The 23,809-nt window shown below is 40.7% G+C and overlaps 1 protein-coding gene across 1 annotated transcript in view; it reads right to left on the reverse strand.

Annotated features, from left to right (window-relative positions):
* LOC141776947 (uncharacterized) overlaps positions 1–15,003 on the reverse strand; it is a 24,770-nt gene extending 9,767 nt beyond the window's left edge. Inside the window, exons 1-9 of the mRNA XM_074650822.1 lie at positions 14,696–15,003; positions 11,612–12,808; positions 8,748–8,950; positions 8,492–8,663; positions 8,241–8,291; positions 7,840–7,952; positions 2,931–3,483; positions 1,616–1,819; positions 1,375–1,536 (exon numbers count right to left, since the gene is read on the reverse strand). Of these exons, the coding sequence (XP_074506923.1) occupies positions 1,375–1,536; positions 1,616–1,819; positions 2,931–3,483; positions 7,840–7,952; positions 8,241–8,291; positions 8,492–8,663; positions 8,748–8,950; positions 11,612–12,733 (2,580 nt within the window). The 5' untranslated portion in view covers positions 12,734–12,808; positions 14,696–15,003. The remainder of the gene's footprint in view (positions 1–1,374; positions 1,537–1,615; positions 1,820–2,930; positions 3,484–7,839; positions 7,953–8,240; positions 8,292–8,491; positions 8,664–8,747; positions 8,951–11,611; positions 12,809–14,695) is intronic.
* Positions 15,004–23,809: the final 8,806 nt, after the last annotated feature.

Consider the following 23,809-nt stretch of genomic DNA (forward strand, 5'->3'; position numbering starts at 1 on the left):
TCTGCCTCAATCTGTGTTTCTGTAGTTTTTACTGCTGCATCACCAAAGTTACTCAGTCATCACATTCATGCATGAAATTTGACCTGTATTTAACCCATCCAAAGCATCGGAGCAGTGGGCTGCTGCAGGGAGCAACTTGGGGTTCAGTGTCTCGCTCAAGGACACTTCAACATGCGGACAGTCGGAGCCGGGGATCGAACCGCCAACTTTGTGATTAAAGGACGACCCGCTCTACCCCCTGAGCCACTAACCTGACCCGCCAGATGGTTTGTTACACAGAACCATCTGAAAAGCCATCGTTGGAAACTGTTTGGAAAAGGGAAGGCACTTTAAAAAAACAAACTGATAATGAATGATAATTTACACAATATGAATTTAATGCAATAAATGTAGTTCCAACGTGACAAAGACATCAACTGTGGTTTACAAACTGTATACAACGCATAAACAAAAGCTTATCTAACCAACATCATGACCACAGGCAAAAAAAAAAAAAGTGATCTGCCGAATAGCTGTGGGTTTTGTGGGCCCTCTGGTTGGATGAAAATACCAGACAACATTGAATACACTTCTGCATAAAAGTGCTTTATTCAAAACTCTTGCGTGTACGGTATAAGAATCTGTCAGGCTGACAGTTAAGAACAAACTTTTAGGTGTGTACTGTACTTTTCTAATGCTTTTAGTTAATTATATAGAGAATAATGTCAGTACTGTATAAATGTTTGCATGATTCTGAGTTCAAGAACAACAGAGATTTTAAGGAAGATTTTGCCAACCAAAATACATTTTAGCTGTTGTTCATTTCAATCTTCCACAGTATTTACTACTCTGGTTTCGTCAAATAGTGCTTATTTAATTTAAGAACAACCGTTTCTTCTTTGGTAAAGTCATTTACAACATTCTTTGACTGGTTTCAAATGATTCATGACTGTGTGCAGGAAAAGCATGTGTGACAATATCTACTCAAACACCTTGAAACCTGACCAGGAAATCATATAACGTCGCTTATTGCTCATTTTTATAATGGTTTGTCTGCAGCTGTTATCACTAGCCTGGTTAATGATCAGTCAGAGTGAAACCTGGGTGTGCCGAAGATAAACAGCAGCGTGCTATGAGTCAACAATGTGAGTTTGTGAAACCAAATGGTCACCTGAAACAACTGGGAGACGTGACGGTGAGTATATATATTGCAGGTAACTTGAAAAGAGCAAACATGAGATTGTAAGCTTTTGTTTCGTTATCTGGCTGGGAAAAAAATAGAAATAAACATAAACCTCAAGGCTTTTGTGGACTTACTGTAAGTAAGTCATTTACACAAACCCCATCAAAATATCACGAAGAAATAAATCATAACACATAAGAGGCATTACTCACCCAGTCCTGCACATCCTGGCCCTCTGACGACCTGACCAGCGGCTCGTCCCAGTAGATGTTAGCTTTGCCGTGGCGCCAGATCTTGCTGCGGGTCTTGTAGGCGTAGTAAGCAGACAGGGACAGGGCAAACACCACCATCAGACCCAACACTAACGCAACCGCCTGAGGAAGGAGAGTAAATCATAGATCAGGATGGAATAAAATAGAAGAGAATAGAATAAAACAGAATAATCCCACTAACCTCCTCTGGATCCATGTAGCAGTAGTGGTGCAGGTATTGAGTGTACATGGGGAACCCGCCTGGGAAACCGGCCCCCACGCTGCCGCTGAGACTCGGGCTGCCCTGGAAGCTCTGGCACATCATCAGCATGGGATTGTACAGCATGCTCTGTGAGCTCTGAGACATCGGGTTCACCCCGATCACAAAGATGATGTCGATGATGCCCTTCAAGTCAAAAGAGGACTCATTTAATCAAAGTCACGATTTAAATGCATTCTTATTTAATGTTGCCGCCAATGCAACATATTAAAAGTACAAAGATACTAGTTCGTACTTCAACAGTCAGTTTCAACATTTCAGCGGTTTTGCACTCTGCAGCTCACGTTACCGAAGTTTCACAAGCGTGTCAGAGAACTACGGTGGCTTTCGAGTAACGTAAAAACACAAAAGGCTCTCTCTAGCATTTCTGTTAATAGATCCTCAGAAATGCTACACACTGTTCCTTTAAAGCACTTATCAATCTTTTTACAAACATAAACAATGGATCAAATTAATTGTAGTGATGAACCCACAGAGAACTATCTCCTTAATCTGTAGTTCCCCTCAACTCTACTGAGCTTTTTAGCACCTTTCAGCTCATTGTTTTGATTTTCTGTCCCGCAACTTTGTTTTGGTTCATTCTCACTGATTTATCGACTTTGCAAAAAAAAAAAAAAACATGTATAAACCTACTGTACACTACCTGATCAGCATTAAACAGTAGACAGACACAGTTAACAGCTACAGTAGCTGATGAACACAGTGGAGCATTCTGCAGCTAAAGAGCCAGATACTGCCCTCATACAGGAGCTGGTGGAGACCAAAACAGAGCTAAAAGGAGGGTGAATATTGGATTCTTATTATCAGATTGTCAGAAACACGTCTCCAAATAACTAGGGCTGCTCCCTCTTAGTCAACTAGTCGACTAATCTGTCGTTTTGGTCTTAGTCGACTGAGATTTCTTTAGGCGATTAGTCGTGTTTAATGCTTTTTTCATGCTAAATGACTTATTTCCAAGAAACTTATGAGCACATCTCTAGAAAACACAAGATTTAAAGTGGTGCTTTTGTGCAATTCTTTGTGGAGAAACTCAATTTCACAGATCTATCGATTAAATCAATTAATCGACTGAGAATTTCTTTGGTCGAGGACAGCCCAAGTAATAAGCTGTTTGCCGTTCCAACTACCCAACCCTCACCTAACTGCAACATGTTGTTGTGTGTGATGTTCAAAGTCACTCTGAGAGTAGAAGGGAATCATTCATTGATTGACACATTTGATATTTGGTGAGACTCACCTGAAGGACAGCTAAGATGATATCACAGATAAACACAGTGAGGTAGAACCTGCACCCCCTCATGATCCGAGAGCGCGAGAAACTCCCCACCAGGAAGCCAAGCGAAACCAGGAAGTTGATGGCCGCCATTGAAATCATCGCCGACTTGGCGGACTGTGGCGTCATGTAGGAGCCGCCGTAGCCGTAGCTACCTCCGTAATATCCAGACTCCATCCCCGCAACACCCCCCGTAGCCCCGACGCCGAAGCCCCCGTACCCAAACCCATTCATGTCCCACACCAAGGTCGACGCCACGCAGGCGAAGATGAGGAAACACATGAGGACTGTGGCTCCTTGGAAGGTTTTGACGAAACCAGGAGGAGAAAACCAGCGGTAGAAGTGCTGAGGCTTCTCCTCGATGTAGTTGGAGTCTGGGGGGACGTTGTAGGTGGTGTAGGGGACATACTGGCTGTGGGGAGAGTGGACGCTCCTGGGAGGGTAGAAGCTGTGGGAGTTGGTGCTGTACGGCGGGCTGTACACAGGGGGGCTGTCGTAGTACCGAGGCTCATACATGGTTCAGAGGATATTATTTCACCTGGAGGAGGGAGGAAAAATATTATATTAATAAAAGCAATGTCCTTGTCATCACTTTACCTCACTTATACATGTTTCAGCAGCATTTAACAGCAGCTTTAAAGGCGGCAAATTCTAACCTTGTGTTGTCTCAATCCTCTGGAGTGACGCCTTGATGAGTAAATTGGTTTAAAATTCAAAATGTGAATGCAGATAATATAATTCTCCTTCGTCCTTTCAGCACTTTTGTTATGTTGATACAACTAGATCTTTTTTAAGCACTGTTTGTCTCCCAGCATGCACCTCTCTGCCCCTCATTCCCCTCAGCCCATCCCTGACCCCTCTCTCCGGTATCGCTGACCCACGCTTCATCACTCCAGAGGAACTCAACCCAACAGGCTTTAATAATTCAAACAGACAGCAGATAAGAGGCGAACCACAGACGTGTTCTTTCCCCCCGAGCTGCATGCATGTTACCCGAGTGCACCTGCTGAGTGAAACGGGGGAATAAGCTCAGTCAGGTGTGGCAGATCTGTTTATTTGGGTGTTTTTTTCCCATCAATTGCATAGTTTATATTAGCTGCTTTTTTAATTTTGCAATCAGAAAATAAGTCTCAATTTCTTTCTTAATGTAACTTTTTCTATATATGTATATGTGTATATGTATATATATGTATGTGTGTATGTGTATGTTTATCTATATATGGATAAAGGATATGTGTGTATATATTTGACCAGGAATATTTCAAATGACACATGGGAAGGACCCCTGATCTGTCTTTGTGTTCAACTCTTCGGCTTAACTCCTGTGCTTGTTTTATGCATGTCAGTGCCATAGATGATAGGGTGTACTGTCCTAGACCTATAACAATGTATCATGATTTATATTTATTTTTGTACACTTTTTTTTTTGAGTGCCCTCTGGGTATTGTCATATAAACTCTGTTTAAAAAAAAAAAAAAATGTAACTTTTTCTCTCTCTGCTCATTATTATAAGTCATCTGAATGAGACAAATAGATCAAAACAAACAGATCAAATTCCACTTCAGACTAAATATTTAGCTTCTGTCCACTTTTCCATTACAAGTGTAAGATATGACCACTTTTCCAAAGACTTTAAAGGTCCATTATTAATGCCTGAAAGTCTTTTTCAAACATGTAACAGGTCAGATATAAAAAGGAAATGCAAACAACTTTAACAATGAAATGATCAGTTAGGAGTTCCCTGACTTACCCAGACAGAAAGTGTAGACAAACGTTCCTCAACTTTGCTCCCGTCCAGCTCAGCTGATCTCATATCGCGACATTATGAGAGATCTCCTCTCTGACAGCACCTTTGTCCTCTTTATACTTCACCGACGGTCGTAAACTGACTCATTAGTTCCTCATGATGGAGACTTTCTCTGAAATGAAACCTGCAGAGCTGCTGTGTGTCTGAGAGGAGCCCAGTTCACCACTATAGTGACCCAGCTGCTGCTCCATGTGTTGCCTCATAGATCCTCTATAGGCTCCAGACAGGCTCCTTCAGATTAAACATTAAACACTGACTCATGTTAACTTTACTCTCTCAGTCCAGTTGGAACCTTTTAAACTTTATGAATCATATAACATTAGGCTATATAACAGGGTGTTTACTGTAAACTATGACTAATAGTTTCATTGTAATAATAATTGTATTATTCATTATTATTATTATTATTATTATAGCTGCAGGTGGTCATACAGTGAAGCAATTGCCTACATATATTAAAGGCATTCAGAACTGAAACAATTACTCGATTAATTGATTAGTGGATCAACAGACAAAATTACGAGGCATATTTAAAATAATCGATTAATCATTGTTGTTTTGTTTTTTTACATTTAATTAATTAATTAACTAATTCATTTTTTAAGGTTTCTATCTTGCTACGATGATTATTATTAAAATATTGTAGTACTTATTACCTTTCATTTTAACTAATTTATTATATTATTTTTAAAATTATTTTATTTTTTTCTGTAAATTTACAGATGTTTATGTGTGTATATATAGTATGTATGTACATATTAAATGTTAAATGTAAGATATAATGTTTTGTATTATGGCACCGGTGTTATGTTTTGTTATGTTTGTTATGCTGTGTTTGAAAAAAGGAATACAAATAAATAAATAATAATAATAATAATAATAATAATAATAATAATAATAATAATAATAATAATAATAATAATAATAATAAATAATAAATTAAACGTTTAAGTAATTTTTCAAGCAAAAAATGCCAAACAATACCAAATCCAAGCTTATCAGCTGTAAGTAAAAGTAAAGAAATATATTCTTGGTTTATGGAGGGTTGTTCAGACAGACAGCGTTTCCTGACATTTTATATGCCAACCAATTAATTCTGAAAATAATTTGCAGATGAATGATTATGGAAGTTTGTTCCATCATTTTTTTAGTGTTAATGCAATACTGGCAGCCAGCAGGTATATAGTCCAGCATGTAGGTCAAAGCTAGGGTTGGTATAGTGTTCACAAAAAACATGTTTGTTATTTGTTGAAATTCTCATTACATCCCAACAGCAATCAAAAAAAAGTCTACGGAGCTAATGCTACTTTCATTGGAAAAGAGTTGGCAACACAAAGCTGTTGTTTTTTTTTATTGGATTATTTTTTAGATTTAGTGTACTCTTGCTAGTTTCTCAGCATTACCGACCCTGCCTTTAAACTAGTAAAACATTATCTAGAGTAGCCTATACTGCCGGCTTATTCCGAGTGATTGTACAGTATAAATGTGGCTTAACTGTCTTAATGTTATCTTGATAGACACTGCTGTATGAAGTTAGGTGGCTGTCACTGCTATATCCATATGCGAGAAAAAAAAAGTCAGTGCACAGCAGTAATGATGATGCACGCACATGTGATTTTATAGCAGAAGGGACACAAACATGTCAACAGTCAGTTAATGTGGAGGAGTTTGGCCTAATAGCAGTTGACTCCATAAGATCAACAATATAGAGCATTATTATGTCCAAGATGTTTTATATAAGTGTCAGTAACAAATCCTGTCTGGGAACTTATTAAACAAAACAATAAAGTTGATCTATATACTACAAGTGTTGCTGGAGTCTTGGCCTCTTCAGACTTTGTCCCTTCTCCATGCACCGTGGAAATAGGTTAAGTTGTGCCAGAAACCCAGACTTTGTTTCTACTATCAGACAAAACAAAACTCCTTTTATGAAACAAAAAAACATGTACATTGTGGGAGGGTTTTAACAAGCGATTAAAATGCATCTTTAGTGGTTTTCTATTACAGAAATGGCATTCTGGTGTTTTGTAGAAAGAAATGCACCATGCCTATGAGTCAGTGGTTCAAGAACAAAGATTTGTCTGTTTATTGAGCTTATCACGGTTGGTACAGACAGACAATGGACTCAAAACTTGAGCACAGAGCAGGTAGAAGGTAAAGTCTTAACTTAACAGCAAGGGTCAGTACACGGGAAGTCAGTCCAGAAACAGGCAAAGGTAAAAAAAGAAAAAAAGAAAGAAACACTGGGAAATTATTAACAAAAAGGATTGAAGGCTCACTAAAACAGAAAAGACAAACTGGCACAGACAAAGAGGAGCCCACACACTAAATACACAATGAAAGTAGGGTGATAAGGAGGGACAGGTGGAAACAATCAGAGAGGCAGGAAGTGAAGTGAAGATTTGAAATGAGAGACAAAGGAGAGTATACCAAAATAAAACAGGAAATAATAACTGGAAACAAGGAAAACATAACCGTAGAGCCGAGCGGGACATAACAGAGCTCTCCGCTTAATTATGAGCCTATAAACTTTATCTACCTGATGTTATAGGAAAGCTATTTTTTCTGAAGCCTAATGGAAGAAATTAAAAAGCTGAAGGAGAATAAAAATCATGGATTGCCTAACAGTCAGGAGGTACGAGCAAAACAAAGTAGTAAGTTAAACACACCAAATGGCAGTGCAAATAGAACCAGTGATATAAAAAATGATCATGAAAACTTTCACAATGTTTTTTTTAGAACTTTAATGTAAAACATACACTGAATCAACATGTTGTTCGTCTGTGTTGACATAAATTACAGGAATATAATAAGAAAATGCAACATGACGTGTAATGACAGCAAAAAAGGGAGTGTACCATTCAACCCGTAAAATGTTGTAGCTCAGGTTTTATAAACCAGGTTTCAACTCTAACCTTATGCTGATGATACAAAAAGTGTCCAATATGCTTTTTATTCAAAATACAATACATTCAAATGCAATAAAACATGAAAAAGAGACAATCAACGACAGAACGGTTATTTGTTTTGTCCACTCATCAGATATTTCTCTCCGTTGTTCTTCATGTCCGACCATCGTCCATGGCCTCCTGGTCAAAAGTGCGGATTTTGTTTTTGATGTGGCTTAATTTAGCTTTTAAATAGTCACAGCGTTCCTTTTTCTCCAGGAAACCAGGCTCCTGTGGGAAAAAAAACACACATAAAATAACTTATTGATTAATCAGTCATTCTTCTTCTCTTTCTCTTTCCCTCTGCTAACTGTCATCTTGCCTGATCCATTCTGTAATGTAGCTGCCTTAAAGAGTCAGTTTCATGAAGGCAATATTATTTTAATCAGTGGATGGCTTTATCGAAGAAAGGCAAATATTACACAACAGAAGCAATTGTCAAATTATTTTTCACTTGTTTGAGAGTGAACAGATGGAAACATGAGGAAACTTGCGCCCTCATGTTTTTAAAAAACTTACGCTCTTTTTCTGCTTATACTTCTTCAAAATGCTTTGAATCCTCTGCTGATCCTAAAACACAGAGAATGATAATGAAAGGGTTTGCAGAAAATATGACATCCAACTGTCTTCATTACAATTGCATCATGTAGAAAGAGACATATTTAACAAGTCTGTTCACCTCAAATTAAATCGTGGAAGCCTGTCACAGAAATGGTTAATACGGTTATTAATGGGAATGGTTAAATAAAGGTTGTTTTATACCATCTCACCTCTTGGCTTTTTCCCTCTCTGAGGAGTCGTGCCATCGTGGCGTCCAGCTGTCTGAACTTCTCGAGGGTGGTGCTGATGTCTCGGTGAAGGTCCTTGTATTCCTGATATTGGTCATTGAAGACTGCTCTGTACTTTTCCCTTTCCTCCACACAGCTGATCTTTGGATACTTTCTATAAGGGAGGATTTTTAGGGAAGATTAATAAGTGGCATGACGTCTACAGTAGTATATACGTGCAGTTTAAATGTTCACTCACATGATGTAGTCTGCGATGATGTGTACTTTGGGGGTGTATTCAGCCGCTCTGTTCAGACTGACTGGGTTCTTATGGACCTCAGGGTTGAGCGCATTTTGATTGATACGATCTTTACTCAGAGGCTTATCCATTTCATCCTTGAATGATATGCGCTTTGTTTTCTGAGGGTTTAGTGGGATGGACCAGCGCAACTCCTCCTGGGGCTAAAAGACAAAAAGGATTATTAAAAAAAAATATGAACCAGCAAATGAAATCATGTAATGATTAAACACAACTATGTGTGCAGGCCTGTGTCATCATTACAAGAAGCTCTCTAAGAGACCTGGGAGCAAAATTTAGGTTACATGTCAGAGAAATCCTAATTCCAGGAGAAGAAAAACAGTCCATTCTTCAGCTTGGACTAGCTGAGCCTCTGAAGTTGCATTGCCTCAGCTGGGAGATGGAGTTATTATGTTCACTCCTGGCCTCTCACCCTTTGCAGCTGACCACGCTGTTTCTCACCCGTAGGTGCTGGCTGTGATGCTCGATAACACGGTCTCTATTTGCAAACAGCAATAAGTTTGGTAGCTGTTGAGGGGAATGTACGTGGTGTTTGTATATCTCAGCCATCTGTGTTGATTTACATTGCTCGAAATTAACTTGGCACAACAATAAATAGACTTCTGTCTTGTCTAATGCTTTAAAATGTTGTGTTGGATGTGTACTGGATTGCTTAATGGACGTGTTGTGCTAATTAAATTGGATCAGATGCCAATGGCCACTATCATATAGTCCTCATTAGCTGTTTGTTTCAAGCCAAGCTCAAGGCATGGCAATGTTGGTCGGTCTGTCGGTCGTACTGACAGAGTGTCCAAAATTGCAACTTCCTGTCCGTCACGTGATGCTATTGGGTCCAAAAAGTGTTTTTCCCATAGACTTACATTGGGAAAGAAACATCTGTAACTCAGTGGATAATTTTTTTTAGGTAAATCAACTTCCCAGTACGAACACTCTAATAGCCCTTATTTAAATCATTAGGTCGAATGACTCGATTTGCGAAATTCTGGCGAGATGGTTGAGGTTAAGCATTGACCCCGAATGGTTAAGGTCAGGATAGGTCATTGGGCGGCCAGTATCGCAAGAGTTTTCACAAGTTTTCGCTGGAAGATCCAAGTAATTTTATACTCGGAAGTCAAACTTTTTTGGCTTCATATGCCACTGAGAAACTTCCAGACTGAAATATCTCAACAACATGCTAAGATGGTGAACATTGTGAGCTTTTTAGCATACTAGCATTAGCATTTAGATTAAACCACCGCCGTGCCTACAGCCTCACAGAGCCGCTAGCATGGCTGTAGACTCCCCTTGTTAACCTGTCACTGGGTAAATATTTCATAAAGGGGTTAATGTTGCTATCATTTCTATTGTCAGTTATCTTCTCAGAGAAGTGTATATGCGTAAATATCTTGTAATGTCCATGCAAAAATGTCTCACCCTAGATACCAAAGATACAGGCAATAGCAACTTTGTTCCTCATAATTCAATATCTGTTGCTTGGTGGTATTAAGAATATTATTTTACATGCATTGGAAAAGCATCACCCATATGGCAGCAGAACAGGAAAGTCTACTTCACCTCTAACTGATCTATTTCTGGCGCACTTATACAGAGAGGACTGCATGGTCAATAACGTTAAGAAAAACACAGTTTACAGCTTTGGGACGAATCCTGGTTGACTGCCAGCAGAAAAAAAAAGCTGCCATATCAATACTGACAAATGGCATGCTCACTGCAGATTATCTTGACTGACTTTAAATTTCATTGGATTTGATCTGCCACTGTTGTTTCGGGGCTGTTGTTGGCTCATTTGCAAACTAGTATGCCTTACTGTTGTCAACAATGGGTGTTTTGTGTTTGATATGTCATATATACTTAAAATAACACCAAAAGATGACAGAAAGGGAGAGTGATGACTTCATTTAGAAAGCCTTAGGAGAGAGAGTGGGACAGAGTATAGCACAGACAGAGTAACACCAGGCGACAACCAGTTCTCAAAAGTGAAGTCAATGCAGAAGTGCCTTAAACTTGCATTCTTCCTAATAGCCAGCAGGGGGCGACTCCTCTGGTTGCAACAAGAAGTCAGATTGTATAGAAGTCTATGAGAAAATGAGCCTACTCCTTTCAAGTTTCAAGTCTTCTTCAATACAGCATGATGTTCAATTAGTAACTTATGGTACCATTTAGAGTCAAATAGACGATAAAGCAGGAGATGCTTTAGGGCGTGGCTACTTTGGGAATGACAGGTCGCTACCACGGCGTTGTCCAGTCTGGGAGTTGTCCGTGTTTTTTTCTTAGAACTTTAACCCTTTCACAGTGTGTTTTCAGTTCATGAAAGGTAACTGTAACATTTTGGTCGCCTAAAAATGCCTCATTGTGAATGTCAGCATTCGGTTGTACTGTGCTCCACCCTCTCGTGTCACTTCTAGTTGCAACCAAGATGGCGACGGACAAAATGCCGAACTCGAGGCTTCAAAGCGGCTGTCCACAAACAAATGGGTGACGTCACGGTGACTACGTCTACTTCTTTTATACTATGAGTCTGTGAGTAAAACACAAGGACGAGGATAAAGCGCAAGCTAAATATTTACAGGAGCTGAGAACAAAAAACGTGAACATTTTAAAGGGGAACTTGCACTTATCGTAAAGGTCTTATACTATTTAGTGAATTTAACCATATTTCTATGCTGAATCCATGAGCAGCACTTCCCATATCCAGTTAAATGCAACTCTTAAATAGGACACTTCATTCTTTTACTCTTTTTTTTTTCTAAATGTAGAAGCGATGAGCTTTCATCTAAATTCTCCATAGGATTAATGACCTTTACCTGGTTCTTAAAGTACTCCCTCTCCCTCCGTGCGGCCTCGTGCCTCCACATCTTCAGACACACCAAGAAGCTTCCAAGATACATTGCCATGTTGATGAAGATGAAAGCCGTTCCCGCCATCTGGCCCCCTTCAACCCGACACAGGTTGGCCATGATGGGGTTAACGCCTATTGTTGTGAAGCACAGCCCCCCGCGGTTCAAGTCGTTCAGGTAGACAATCGCCGCTGCCATGTAGAGCAGGAACAGCGCCACGTTGATGAGCGCCTCCGTCAGGGGCCACCAGGGGGCGTCGAGGAGGATGGTGCGATAATACATGGTCATTCCCATCACGAGGAGCATGAGGGTTATAATCCAGGAGACTCCAGCTACTGCCAGTATAAAGGGAGTCATGGGGCCTCTGTAGCTGTACCCAGACATGCCTTGCCCGTTGTTATATGCACCGTTATAGATTCCATAGCTGTTGGACCACTCGCTGTCCTTCTGGATGTACGCGATGATGCAGGCAATGACCATGCCCCCAAATAAGAGCTGAAGTCCGGCAAGAAGTCTGAGCAACCCAGGCCAGGATTTCAGATAAGAGTACTTCTGGTTGTAGACCTCCAGCTTCTCAGCATAGTACTCTGCAGGGTGGATGCTGGTCAGGAGAGATTCCTCTCGTGGGCCCTGATTGAACAGATCATCAGAAGGGCTCTCCCCTAGCAAAGGCTTATGGGAGTTCTGGCCAAGTGAATCACCCCAGTTCCTGCGCTCCGGCAGGGGACTCACAGGAGGGCTCACCCTGGTCCCATTAGGAAGGATCTGGATCCTACTGGTGCTGGCTTCAGAGTCATTAAAACTGTCACTCTCCTTCGTCCATTTATGGATGACGCCCCCCCAGGACTGAGGGATGAGGGATTTCAGCCGGTCCTTCATGCTCCCTTTGTTGTCCTCCTTCTCTTCGTACGGTGGAGTGCTGGATGTGATGCCCGTGGAGCTGGTATCACCACCATCATCTGGCGTGGGTGTGTGAGTAACCCACACAGGCACTGGTGGTGGATCACTAATGGAGTTCCTCTTGCTAGAGGAGGACCCGACCACGCTGTCAGACTCTTGTCTCTTCAATTTCCTGCTCCAGCTTTTCATGCTGCGGGTTGATTTTGGTGATTCATTGAGAAAGAAACAATCACGCTGTCCTTATGAGGCGTAGAGAGAGAGAAACTGTGTGGGGGGGGAAAAAAGATAAATTATTAGTTATGTATAATAAGCATGTACGCATGTATATGCCATAATAAGATGCTGTAAAATGTATAATTAACACACCTGAGCCTCAGCAGCTCGCATGTTATGATTTTAACAAGACTTCAGTGTCTCTCATCTGATGCAAATCAAAATAACTGAATGTGTAAGAGTCAGATTTATGAACTTTAACCTTTATAATTTATCACCTTCCATAAACCTCTCAGTTGTATAAAAAATTAGACATGATTTTACTTTCTTCTGTGAGATAAAGAAAACTTGAAATAATGGAAACAGTCTCCTTTCTGGCAATCTGATCTTAAAGGGCCATATCCGTGTTTAAGTTTAAGTAGATAAGACAAACAGTTGCCTATTTACACATCCAGCGAATACAGAGCAACATTAGCATTAGCTAGAGTTAGCTTGATAATTAGTATTAGTTAGAGTCTTGTTTGTGTCCAGGGTCGGCTTGAGCCCTTTTGGTGCCCGAGGCGAAATTGGGATTTTGAGCCCCTAGGCGGCGAGGTCGCTTAGGGTTAGAACCCTAACCTTAGCCCCGCAAACTGCAACACACTATTTTCATAAATATATGTATTTATTATAATATAAATAAACAATTGGTCCCTGTGTAGTCAGTTTCACCACAATGTACACTTTTATTAACAGATAATTGCGGCCGGGTAGATGAAGAAGTGTATTTCTTTGTTTATTTTTTTGTTCATTTGTTACCTCAATGCAGAAAATGAGGAACGGCACCCACCGGCATTTTTTTTTCATTATCATTATTTTCATATTTATGTTTTTTAGCAACCAGCGACTATATGGCCGATGCCTTAAGCCGGCCCTGTTTGTGTCCACCTTGATAATGAGTCTAATATTCAACTCTACTTTTAGCTACAGAATGCTCCACTATGTTCACCAGCTAGTCGCTAACTGTGTCTGTCTGCTGTTGGGTGCTGAGCAGGTAGCACCCAGTGGGTTATTTCACTGATAACTCCGTCTGAAAACAAAGCTGATGAGACCAGTGAGAGTGAACCAAAACAGTAAAGTTTTGGGGCCAAAAAAACAAAACAATGAGCTGAAAGATCTGCTCTGTAGAGCTGAGAAGAACTGCAGACTTGTCACTGTTATCGCATTTACACATGGTTTTAATCTGTATCTGTTATCTCAATAAGGAAATGCCAGGTATAAATGCATACCGTCTGATGTCATAACGTATCCAGATACAGATCACATGTTAATACCAGGTGTAAATATGGCCTATAAGTTACCACTTTCACATACAAGTAGTCAATTGATCCATTGTTAAAATAGAAATATTGATTATAGCAGCTTTAAACTTGATTGACTAATTTAATTCTCTACAGTAAACATAAAGGCCCCGTTCCATTTTGTCAGTCTTACATTATCATTACATGGTAATGCAGTTTAAGTGAGACTTTGACAAAATATTGAATGGAAATGAAGGTTTGGAAAGGTACAAAAAAAGATTTCAAAAACACACATGCATTGTTTGTAAAATGTCTACCTGTGACGTCACAGTATCACAGTGTGTGATTTGTGGCACGCGGAACCAAAACAATGCCAAACCACTGGAATAGTCCTTTAAACACACGGATCAAACTGTGTGGGTTGGCATCAAAACACGCCAACTCAGAGAGGGACCACGACATGACTACAGTGCAGCTCAGGCTCGGCTAATAACAGAGGAGTTTAAGCTGAGCTGTGACTCACAGCAAGCTGCCGCACGAGCTCCCAACACACAGCTACAGTCATGAAACTGTCACAAAGCGGGAACATATTAATAAGACAGAGCATGTTTGTCTTTAAGACAATAAGAACAATCTGAAAACCAACTAGTTCTCTTACCGGTTTGACCCCGGCTTGTTTCTCTGGTCGTGCCGATGGACTCTGAGCGTCTGTTTGTAACAGGAAACAGGAACTGATACCTGTACTGTGAAATGGCTGGCGGCGTGTCCAGCAGGCCCACTCAGCTCACCCTCTTCAGTCTCTCAGGTGACTCACTCCTGGTGTTAGACGCTCTGTTCCACACACGCAGGGCGATTGGCCAATTGTATGTGTGTGTGTGTGTGTGTGTGTGTGTGCGTGTGTGTGTGTGGCAGTGAGGGGGGAGTAAAAGCTTAAACATTAAACCTGAACCGCCCCTGTGCTGCTGCTGACTGGCACTACTGGGTTAATCCTGTGGGAGAGAGAGAGAGAGCTGTTGACATTCATAAAACTGAGGAGAGGAGGTGGTGAGCTAACCTATAATGATGCATGTAACCCATGACAGGTGCTTTTAAAAGCGCCTGGGTGGTCATTTTGGCTGCTAGTTCATATTATTGTCACTAAATTGATAAATAAAGGGTAAAAAAGTTGATAATTAATACTTCTTCTGTTTACATATACAAGCCTGGCACTGGGCTAGTAAGAGATATCACTTTAAATGATCAGAAACAGTGGCTTGTCCACGAGATTACACTTATTTTTAGAGACAAGCATGTGTTTGATATCAGCCCTGTGATATCAATTACATCTCGTATCTAAGATCTGTGAAATACTGCTTTATCATCCCGCCGTTTATGAATAATTCATCCTCTTCTCAACTGTGTCACACATTGTGTTGTTGTCACAGAGGGAGAGTTTGGCACTAGAGGGCAGCAAGCTCCTGTGCTTCCCACTTAGATGCTTCATCGCCACCTCTCTCTCTCTCTCCCTCACAGAGTTTCTCACTGTCTCTCTCTCTTTCTCTCCTGTTCTTCTGCTGCATTTATTGTTTCCAAACCTGGCAACCCTGTGAACATCAACATCTAGCGTCCTTTGACCATGTTTCCTTAGTCACGTGTAAAGAATAGAATAAAATAAATTCATAAAATGCATCCTGATATTGAGATATTATGTTTCCAAGTGCATGTGGTTATTCTAATATCACCAGTCTGTCTTATCCTCTTTAGCAACGACTACATGTCTGCTCTTCATTAAGATTTAACCCTGTGTATCTGACTCTTGCTGTATAACGTGACGTCACTCTGTGCCAGCGATTCTTCCAGAGCAGTGCTGATTTTCATGTAGAGAAAGCTCAAGGCAAGGACATCTGTAGTGACCCCCCCACTATCCACCCTCACACACACACACACACACACACACACACACACTGCAGTACTCACAGCCAATACAGTACAGTAAACACATAATGCAACCCACTTTCTCAAGCGAGTACCGAGTCCCACCAGTGGCCTTGGCCTGGGGCTACCTCATCTGTTGTTGCCGTGCGTGTCCTCTACTGCCGGCGCAGGTGCCTGCTCAGCTGCAAATAATATGCGGAACAATGTGAGAGTCATGCAAAGGGAGTGTATACTGTATATAGTAAAGGCCTAATGTGTAAAATAGTTACATAAAAGAGCATACGTAGAGGTCTTGTTGTCCTGTGTAAAATAATGTTGAATATTTGAACTAACCCAACAATCAAATGTTTAAATCAGTGTATATTTAGCACAGATATTTGTACACGTATTATCGAAGTATGATTATAAAAGATAGCTATGGAAAAGAATGAGCGAGTAATGCAAATGTTGAAGGAAATATGATTATTTGCTTTCTTGCTGAGAGATTAGATGAGAAGATCGATACCACTCTCCTCAACTCGCTTGGAACCGTTCTTTTTTGGTTTTCCATTATAGCAAAAGTTGTGGATAGTACCTGGTACTTTTTTGGTACCACCTTGGTCGAGGTTCCAAGCGAGCTGAGCAGACACTACACGGTAGAGTTAAAACACTGCAGACCGCTGATTGGTCAGAGAGAATCGTCACATGCATGACATGGAACATCCTGCACAAACCCGCCATTTTTAAATACAATTAACAACAATAGCGACCACAATTTTATTTTATTCACTTGACCCCAATTTACAAAAAATGGCAGCTTGCAAAACCATACAATTAACAAAGTAGAGACGTTCCTCTATTTGGTTGCCGATGGAACGATCCAGCGAGAGAACACAATGTGTTTGTGTGCATGGCGTTGATGATATCACGGCAGTTTCACGTGGTGTCTCTGTGACGATCAGTTTAGAATCCCCCTTACATTGAGGGGGTACTATCTGCGGAGGAAAACAGAATCGAGAAAAATATCTGGTACAAAAAACGAGTTGAGTCGAGCCGTGTCAACATCCATGCTAACGGCCTCTGTGAGGCTGTAATTAGGCACGATGGTGCTTTGAGCTACATGCTAACACATCATAGTTTAGTGTGTTCGCATTCAGGCATTTGCTAATAGCACTAAACCAGAGTACAGCTGAGGATGATGAGACGGTCATTTGTTTTGCAGGTATTTGGTCATAAACCAAAGTATTGGACAAATCCAAATTTTGACAAAATGATGCAGCTATAGAGGAAAAGTCCAAGCTAAGCTAAGTTAACCTTCTCCTGGCTGTAGCTTCATATTTAACAGACGGATATGAGAGTGGCATCGATCTTCTCATCTAACTCACAGCAAGAAAACAAATAAATGTATTTCCCCAAAAGTCTAAATATTCCTTTAAATCCAAATGAGTTTCAAGACTGAAAAGGACATTTTTTATTTTCCTTTTCATGTCATTGTTACAGCAATCTGACATTGAAGCACTTCTTCTGTTCCATTGATTGTTTATTTCCCTACAGCACTTTTTTTTCACATTTTATTTATTGAATTCGGGGCACTTTACTTTATTTGATCTTATTCTGTTTATTTTCATTTAGTTTATTTTTATTGTGCTTTTAAACGATGTTTGAATGCCTTTATTTGCCTTATGTGAAGCACTTGAATTGCCTACGTGTTCGAAAGGTGCTATAAAAATAAACTTGCCTTGACCTGCCTAGAATGTAATTTTTCCATTGACCTCCATGCATTTCTGGTTTCTGGTGGTTTTAAAATGCTTCTATGTGTCTGTCTTTTTCTTGTGTAATGGTAATACATATCTTATAGGCTATTCCTTTCTAAGGGGTCAAAGGTGTCGATCAATAGCCTGACTTCGACATCATTAAATAGTGACGTACTGGGTGATCAAGCATCAACAGATTAGGCAGTAGTGAGTGATGTAAGTACTGGTGGCTGTATAGAGAAGGTTCATCTTTATAATAAAAACAGTACTCGTGAGCGATGTGATCATAGATCTGAGTTTCTAACCTCGGCTGAAATGATTCTGTCAAGTGGAGGACAAATGGGAAGCAGCATGTATACATTATGCGTGTGCATCATGCACATGCACCCTGCAGATAGGCTACATACATGCACACTTTCATGCTTGAAGTCCTGACACATGGCTTTAAGGGCTCAGAGAAAAAAAAAGGCTCTTTTCTTCCTCCAGAGCTAAATGAAGCGAGGAAGCTACGGCAGCCTCCAACAGACAACCTCATTTGTATCAGTTCCCTCTGCCTGAGAGAGAAACGAGCGACGGAGAGAGAGATAGGTAGAGATTAAAAAGATTGATGCTGGAATAAATGACTCAAAAAACATTTGTTGGAATGAAAAGGCCCTTCACACCCACTCTCGACCACTACGGCATTGTGCATTAAAAAGAGGCCAAAAAACCAAGATCAATACTCCTATTCTCTCTGATTTCCCCAAGTGTATGCCAAACCACGTTAGCTGAAAGTGATAGGGAGGGCATTAAACATAATGCAAGCTGCTAGCTATTAGCTCGCAGGGCAGACATGGACAAAAGTGGGGCCTTTAACAAATTCAATAACTGACTTCCTCTGCCTGCCGCAAGCTGTCTCCGAAGGACCTTTTCACACTCTCGGATGATCCTCGACACCCTCCCCCCCCCCGTCCTTCCACAGTCCTAGGGTCATCTTCAGTCCTCTGCAACCTGCTCCTCCTCTTGTCTTTTCTCGCCTCGGACTCGTCTTCAGAACCCTCTAGGGGAGATCTCTCGTAATTTGATGCCTCTTTTCTCGCCTTTCACACTTTAACACAAGAATAAGTAGTAGCTGGATGAATTCACTGTGCTCATTAGGAAGGGGAAGCTTATCTGCTCAGGACACTAAGCTGTGGCTAAATTGGTCATAATTTTACAATTTCTTGCACTATGAAACAAGATTCTGATCTATTAGTGCATGTCTGAAATCACACATTATCCTCATCATGATAAAAACAATATTTAATTTCATGATGCTCATATGGGAGCGATGAGGAGCCGTGTTTCCGTGTCTTTGGGGTTGTATAGCAACAACTACAGGGTGACTGACTCTGCCACTCTTGCGGGATATCGGTCTGCTGCCAAGTCCCTCCTGATTTGGCTGTAATTAACCAGGCTGAGCCTTGTTTGTGCATGCGGACATGAATAGTAGCTTGTTATTTGAACATTAATGGCTGAGTGTGTGTGTGTGTGTGTACAGCCCATAGTTCACCTTGGAACAGCGCCTCAGCAGCTGTGTGTCCTCTGGAGCGATGTTTATGTTTATGTCAATACATCCTCCTGTAATCATGTTTTAGGATGTCCCGGCTTCACAGTTTTCCAGGAAAGGGATGCGTGCGATGTCTGTATCTGTCAACACATGTGCCAACTCACCTTTCACTGTCACATTTGGCTTTACTCTGATGCCATTTCCCTTTTCCTTAAGGTAGACCTTGTGTGGAAAAAGTTTCAGATTATTTTGAAACTAAAGCACAAGAAGTTATTTTCCAATTAAAAGTTTTTCTACTAGCTGCCAAAAAGAAGAAGAAGAAGAGAGTTACGGTCATAGCTGAAGATAGTCTTTAATGATTTGACCTTGGTGTCTCTCCTTGCTAGGACAAAAGTTCACCTGCAAAATGAAGGAACAGCGAACAGCATACAGAGAACATGTTAAACCCATTTTGCCATCCATTAAAAGTTGATTTATTCCAGTGCTACTACGTACATTATGCATCATGTGGCAGTGTACACAGAACAATGATTGGGTTACATTTCGTCACTTTTTGGGTTTTTTTCACTCTGTTATTGATCAGTAGAAGTGTGGTCAGATTCCTGCTCTATGAGGAAAGCCTACTTTTCAGGATAATAAAAAGACTCTGGGATGCGTTTATCACTTGGACTCATCTACCGTCATCAGAATAACATCATGAATGTCCCTCACTTCACTACAAAATACTGTGCAATTTTTTTCTGGTGGACAAAATTGGGTCACTATTAAATATTGGAATGGTGTTTTGGCAGGACTTTGTTGGTGACAGGAGAAAACAAACCTTTACAACAGGGTAAAAAACCCCAACATATTATACCTCCACCAGCAGAAATAAAAAAAAAGTGTGAAATTAATAGAATCTTTAATTTGATATTTCAAAACCTTCTTATCCTTTCTATATGTTTTTCTAGTGCCTATTGCACCCAGTCACCTTTACCCTGCAGTTCACCATTTGTCCCGTTTACTTGGCGACATCTACAATGAGGTCATATTTACAGGACACCCACTCTTGCTGTTCACAAACCCCCGGGCTAAAATGAACGTCAGTAAATGAGCTATTGCACTCATCTTTCTAGTCTCGCCCTCTTTTCCCGGTGCCTGATGAAGGATGAACTCCTTAACACCAGTATCGTCACATCTCTCTAGGGAAGACACTTCAGCATCTGCGATCCTTCCTGGTGTAACTGAATATTACACACTGAGTGCAACATGGCAACATGACCTGGGGGTTCCCTTGCTTCTTCCTTTCTGTTTTTTTCATTCAAACCACTCAAAGGTCTTCGCTGCGGGCCGTTTGGGAAGCTTCTTTGTGTGCGTGGGGACTGATGCTCTTAATGATGACAGATGACAAACGCGAGGCTAAAAACCTGCGGTGTAATGAAGAGGTGGAAACCCTAGATACGAAAAAGGCAGGTAAGGCCGCAATCAAGCAGATAGTCTTCCATTAGCTGTCCTGACTCGTTGGATGACGCTGATTGAAACGGAGACTGTAATGGCATGATAGATCCCTCCATACTGGGAGGGTTTGAGTGTAGCACTGTACGAGAAGTGGCTAAAGGTGGGGGCAGTAAAGAGTCATGCTTCATCAACTCAAGTTGAAAGGAAAACGCTAATATTCATGCTTGATTAAGTTCCACTCGTAGCAAACTGAATGTGTTCTTAAATGAAGTGCTCTCTGGCCAGTCCAGAGCCTGTGGGAGAGTGGACTAACCGTCTCACAGGGTTTAGACTTTGCCACGACTCAACCAAAAGCAGCTTGGAAATAATTAAAATCCAGCAAAATAATAATGATCATATTTGTCTAATGGCTAAAGGGGCCATAAAGATGATTCTTTTTTTATCACTAACATCCTTTTGGGACTCGGATTATCTACCATTCAAACTACTTTAGGACAGCATGCTAGCCCGCTAACCCGCTGACTTCCTGATCTGCCTTTTATATGTACTTTGGAGAAAAAAAATAACTTTAAAGATCCTAAATATCTCAGTCATCACAACTCTAGGATGCATCATACACCATGCCTTTGAGATTTAAAATGTCCTAATGTCTACTCTGTCAACGTGTTTCAATGTCTTTCAGAAAGACAAAACAGAGGCCTGATACTGTAATGTTAAAGGAATAGTTTGACTTTTTGGGAAATACGCTTATTCACTTTCCTGCTCAGAGTTCGATGAGAAGATTGATACCACTCTCTGTAAATGTGAAGCTACTGCCAGCAGCCGCTTAGCTTAGCTTAGCATAAGACAGCAAAAAGTATGAAAACAGCTAGCTCTGGACAAAGGTAATAAAATACACTTACGAGCGCCAAAGCTCACTAATTAAGTTTGTTTAATCCAAACAAAAACCCAAGTGTATAAACAACAAGTTATGGTTTTATGGGCGGCCTATTTCCTGGAGTTGTGTTGTCAATAAGAGGATGTCAGGCAACCAGCGGAGACTCCAGGAAGTGACTGCACTATTTTACTTTTCAGTTCTGTTTGGCTAGAAAGACACATGTTATATTACGCAGACTCGTGACGGTTAAGGAAAGTTAAAGTTATATCTCCCACTAGTACAATTCTCGAGCCTCTGGCTGTGCGACCACTTCGCTCAGAGCAGAGCAGTCAATCGCAGCTGTCAATCATGACGTGTGACCATCTTTTTATGGCATCAAATAACTAATTAAAACCAAACATATATCAGCTTGATAAGAACTACCTAAAATGGCATCTTTGGGAGAAACATTTTTTAAGTGTACTTTGACTTTTTAGTTTGGAGGGGGCAGGATTTATGACCTATACTGCAGCCAGCCACCAGGGGGCAATCGAGATGTTTTGGCTTCACTTTTGGGGAGCTGTCATGTCGTCCATCTTTATAAACAGTCTATGGATTAAACAAACAAGATATAATGTGTTCACTTTAGACAGAGCCAGGCTAACCCCATGTTTCCAGTCTTGACGTTAAGCTAAGATAACCGGATGCTAGCATATCATACAGACACGAGAGTGGTATCAATCCTCTTATCGAACGCTCGGCTAGAAAATGAATAATTGTATTTTCCAAAACTATTCTTTTAAATTTGCAGAGGGACTCATTCATCAAAGTTTCTTCAGCACTTTTATTTGTATCCTTTCAGGATTCTTTTGTATTTGTCTTCATCTCATATTTTAAACAGGGAACATCAACTTCTGCAACTCTAAAAACCCCTAGGTATCCTATAGTAAAAAAAGGTGTTGTAAAAATTACCAAAAGAAAGAAAGGCAACAACCAAACAAAATTAAACATAATAAAATCAAAATCATGTAAAATGATCAAGCCATCCGAGGAAGATCGTGTTCCGTTTCCACTACCATGCAACGGGGCAGAGTTGGCTTCTCGGCTCGACCAGTGACGTGTGCCTGTGTGGCCGTATGTACAGTACCAGCAGACCTCAAGCCTTGCCACTATCTGAAGACCACAGGAAGCTCTAATTAGTGGTGGTGAGGAAGGTAGACTACTACATATTTCATTGTTGTGTGTATGAGTGTGCAGCATTGAGCTAAAAGTGAACTCGTTCTCTGACAAACACACTCGCAAATACTCTCAGTCTGTCTCACTTTCGCTTTCTCTCTGAACTTTTTCATTTCTCACGGTGTTAGTAGAAATAGAAAAAAAATAAGATTTTTCAAAACATTTAGAGTTGCTGTGTAATGGAGGCAATGTTATGCATTACATTAAGACATTTCTTTAAATTTTTGGAGAGGAATGTATCTGAAAAAGGAATGCAATGCTGTATTCAGACTGTTAACATCGTAAAAAAGCTCTGAAATTAGTAATTAAATAACCCTCTACTATTTATACATTCAGGCACTGAAAAATCACATGTCAATATGTAACTAAAAAAGATAGTCGCTCTCATTTTCCCTTGGTAAGAACAAGGAAGCTGAAACCTTGAAGTTGGCAACTGTGTACATTTTTCCTACCCAGTAGTAATGCCGTATGCATCCCCTTTGCTCTTCTTCTGTGTGACAGTTTCCCCTCCCCCTTAAGTGCATTTTCAAACGCTGACCTGACGTCAGCGCTTTCGTAGCCTCGTCTAAAGCTTTCACCCTAACCTATGGGAAAGAATCTATGACACTAGTCTTTTGAAAGGGAAATCCAATGGTTTGTCTCGCTCTCCTCGCCGGACAAACGGATAGACGGACGGATGGGTGGACGGATGTCCTCCATGGCCTCAGAGGGCCAGCAGGTGAGCCGAAGCCCTCGGCTCCACAGACCAACTTCCCCCCTCGTGGTTAAGGACTCTCCGGTGTGATAGCCAGCTCTCACCCCAGCGACCCTGAACTCAGTCATTTTTTAACTATACAAGGGCTTTTACAAAAAAGCTAACTTGAACAGCCATACAATGGCTAAAACATAAACCATATCTCTACTTTATCTCGGTTTTTCAGTCATTTTTAACTTTTTTTTTTCTCTTTTTCTTTTTTTGGATGCATTTGTGTTTTTTCTTGGTTTTAAGTCTTTGTTTGCTTTTCTTTGTTCTTTTGGAGTAGCTCTGATCCAGTCCTGTGCTGAGAGGCTCAGTCACAGAGGAATTGG

This window comes from Sebastes fasciatus, chromosome 11 (assembly GCF_043250625.1).
Source record: "Sebastes fasciatus isolate fSebFas1 chromosome 11, fSebFas1.pri, whole genome shotgun sequence".
In the NCBI taxonomy this organism is placed as follows: domain Eukaryota; kingdom Metazoa; phylum Chordata; class Actinopteri; order Perciformes; family Sebastidae; genus Sebastes; species Sebastes fasciatus.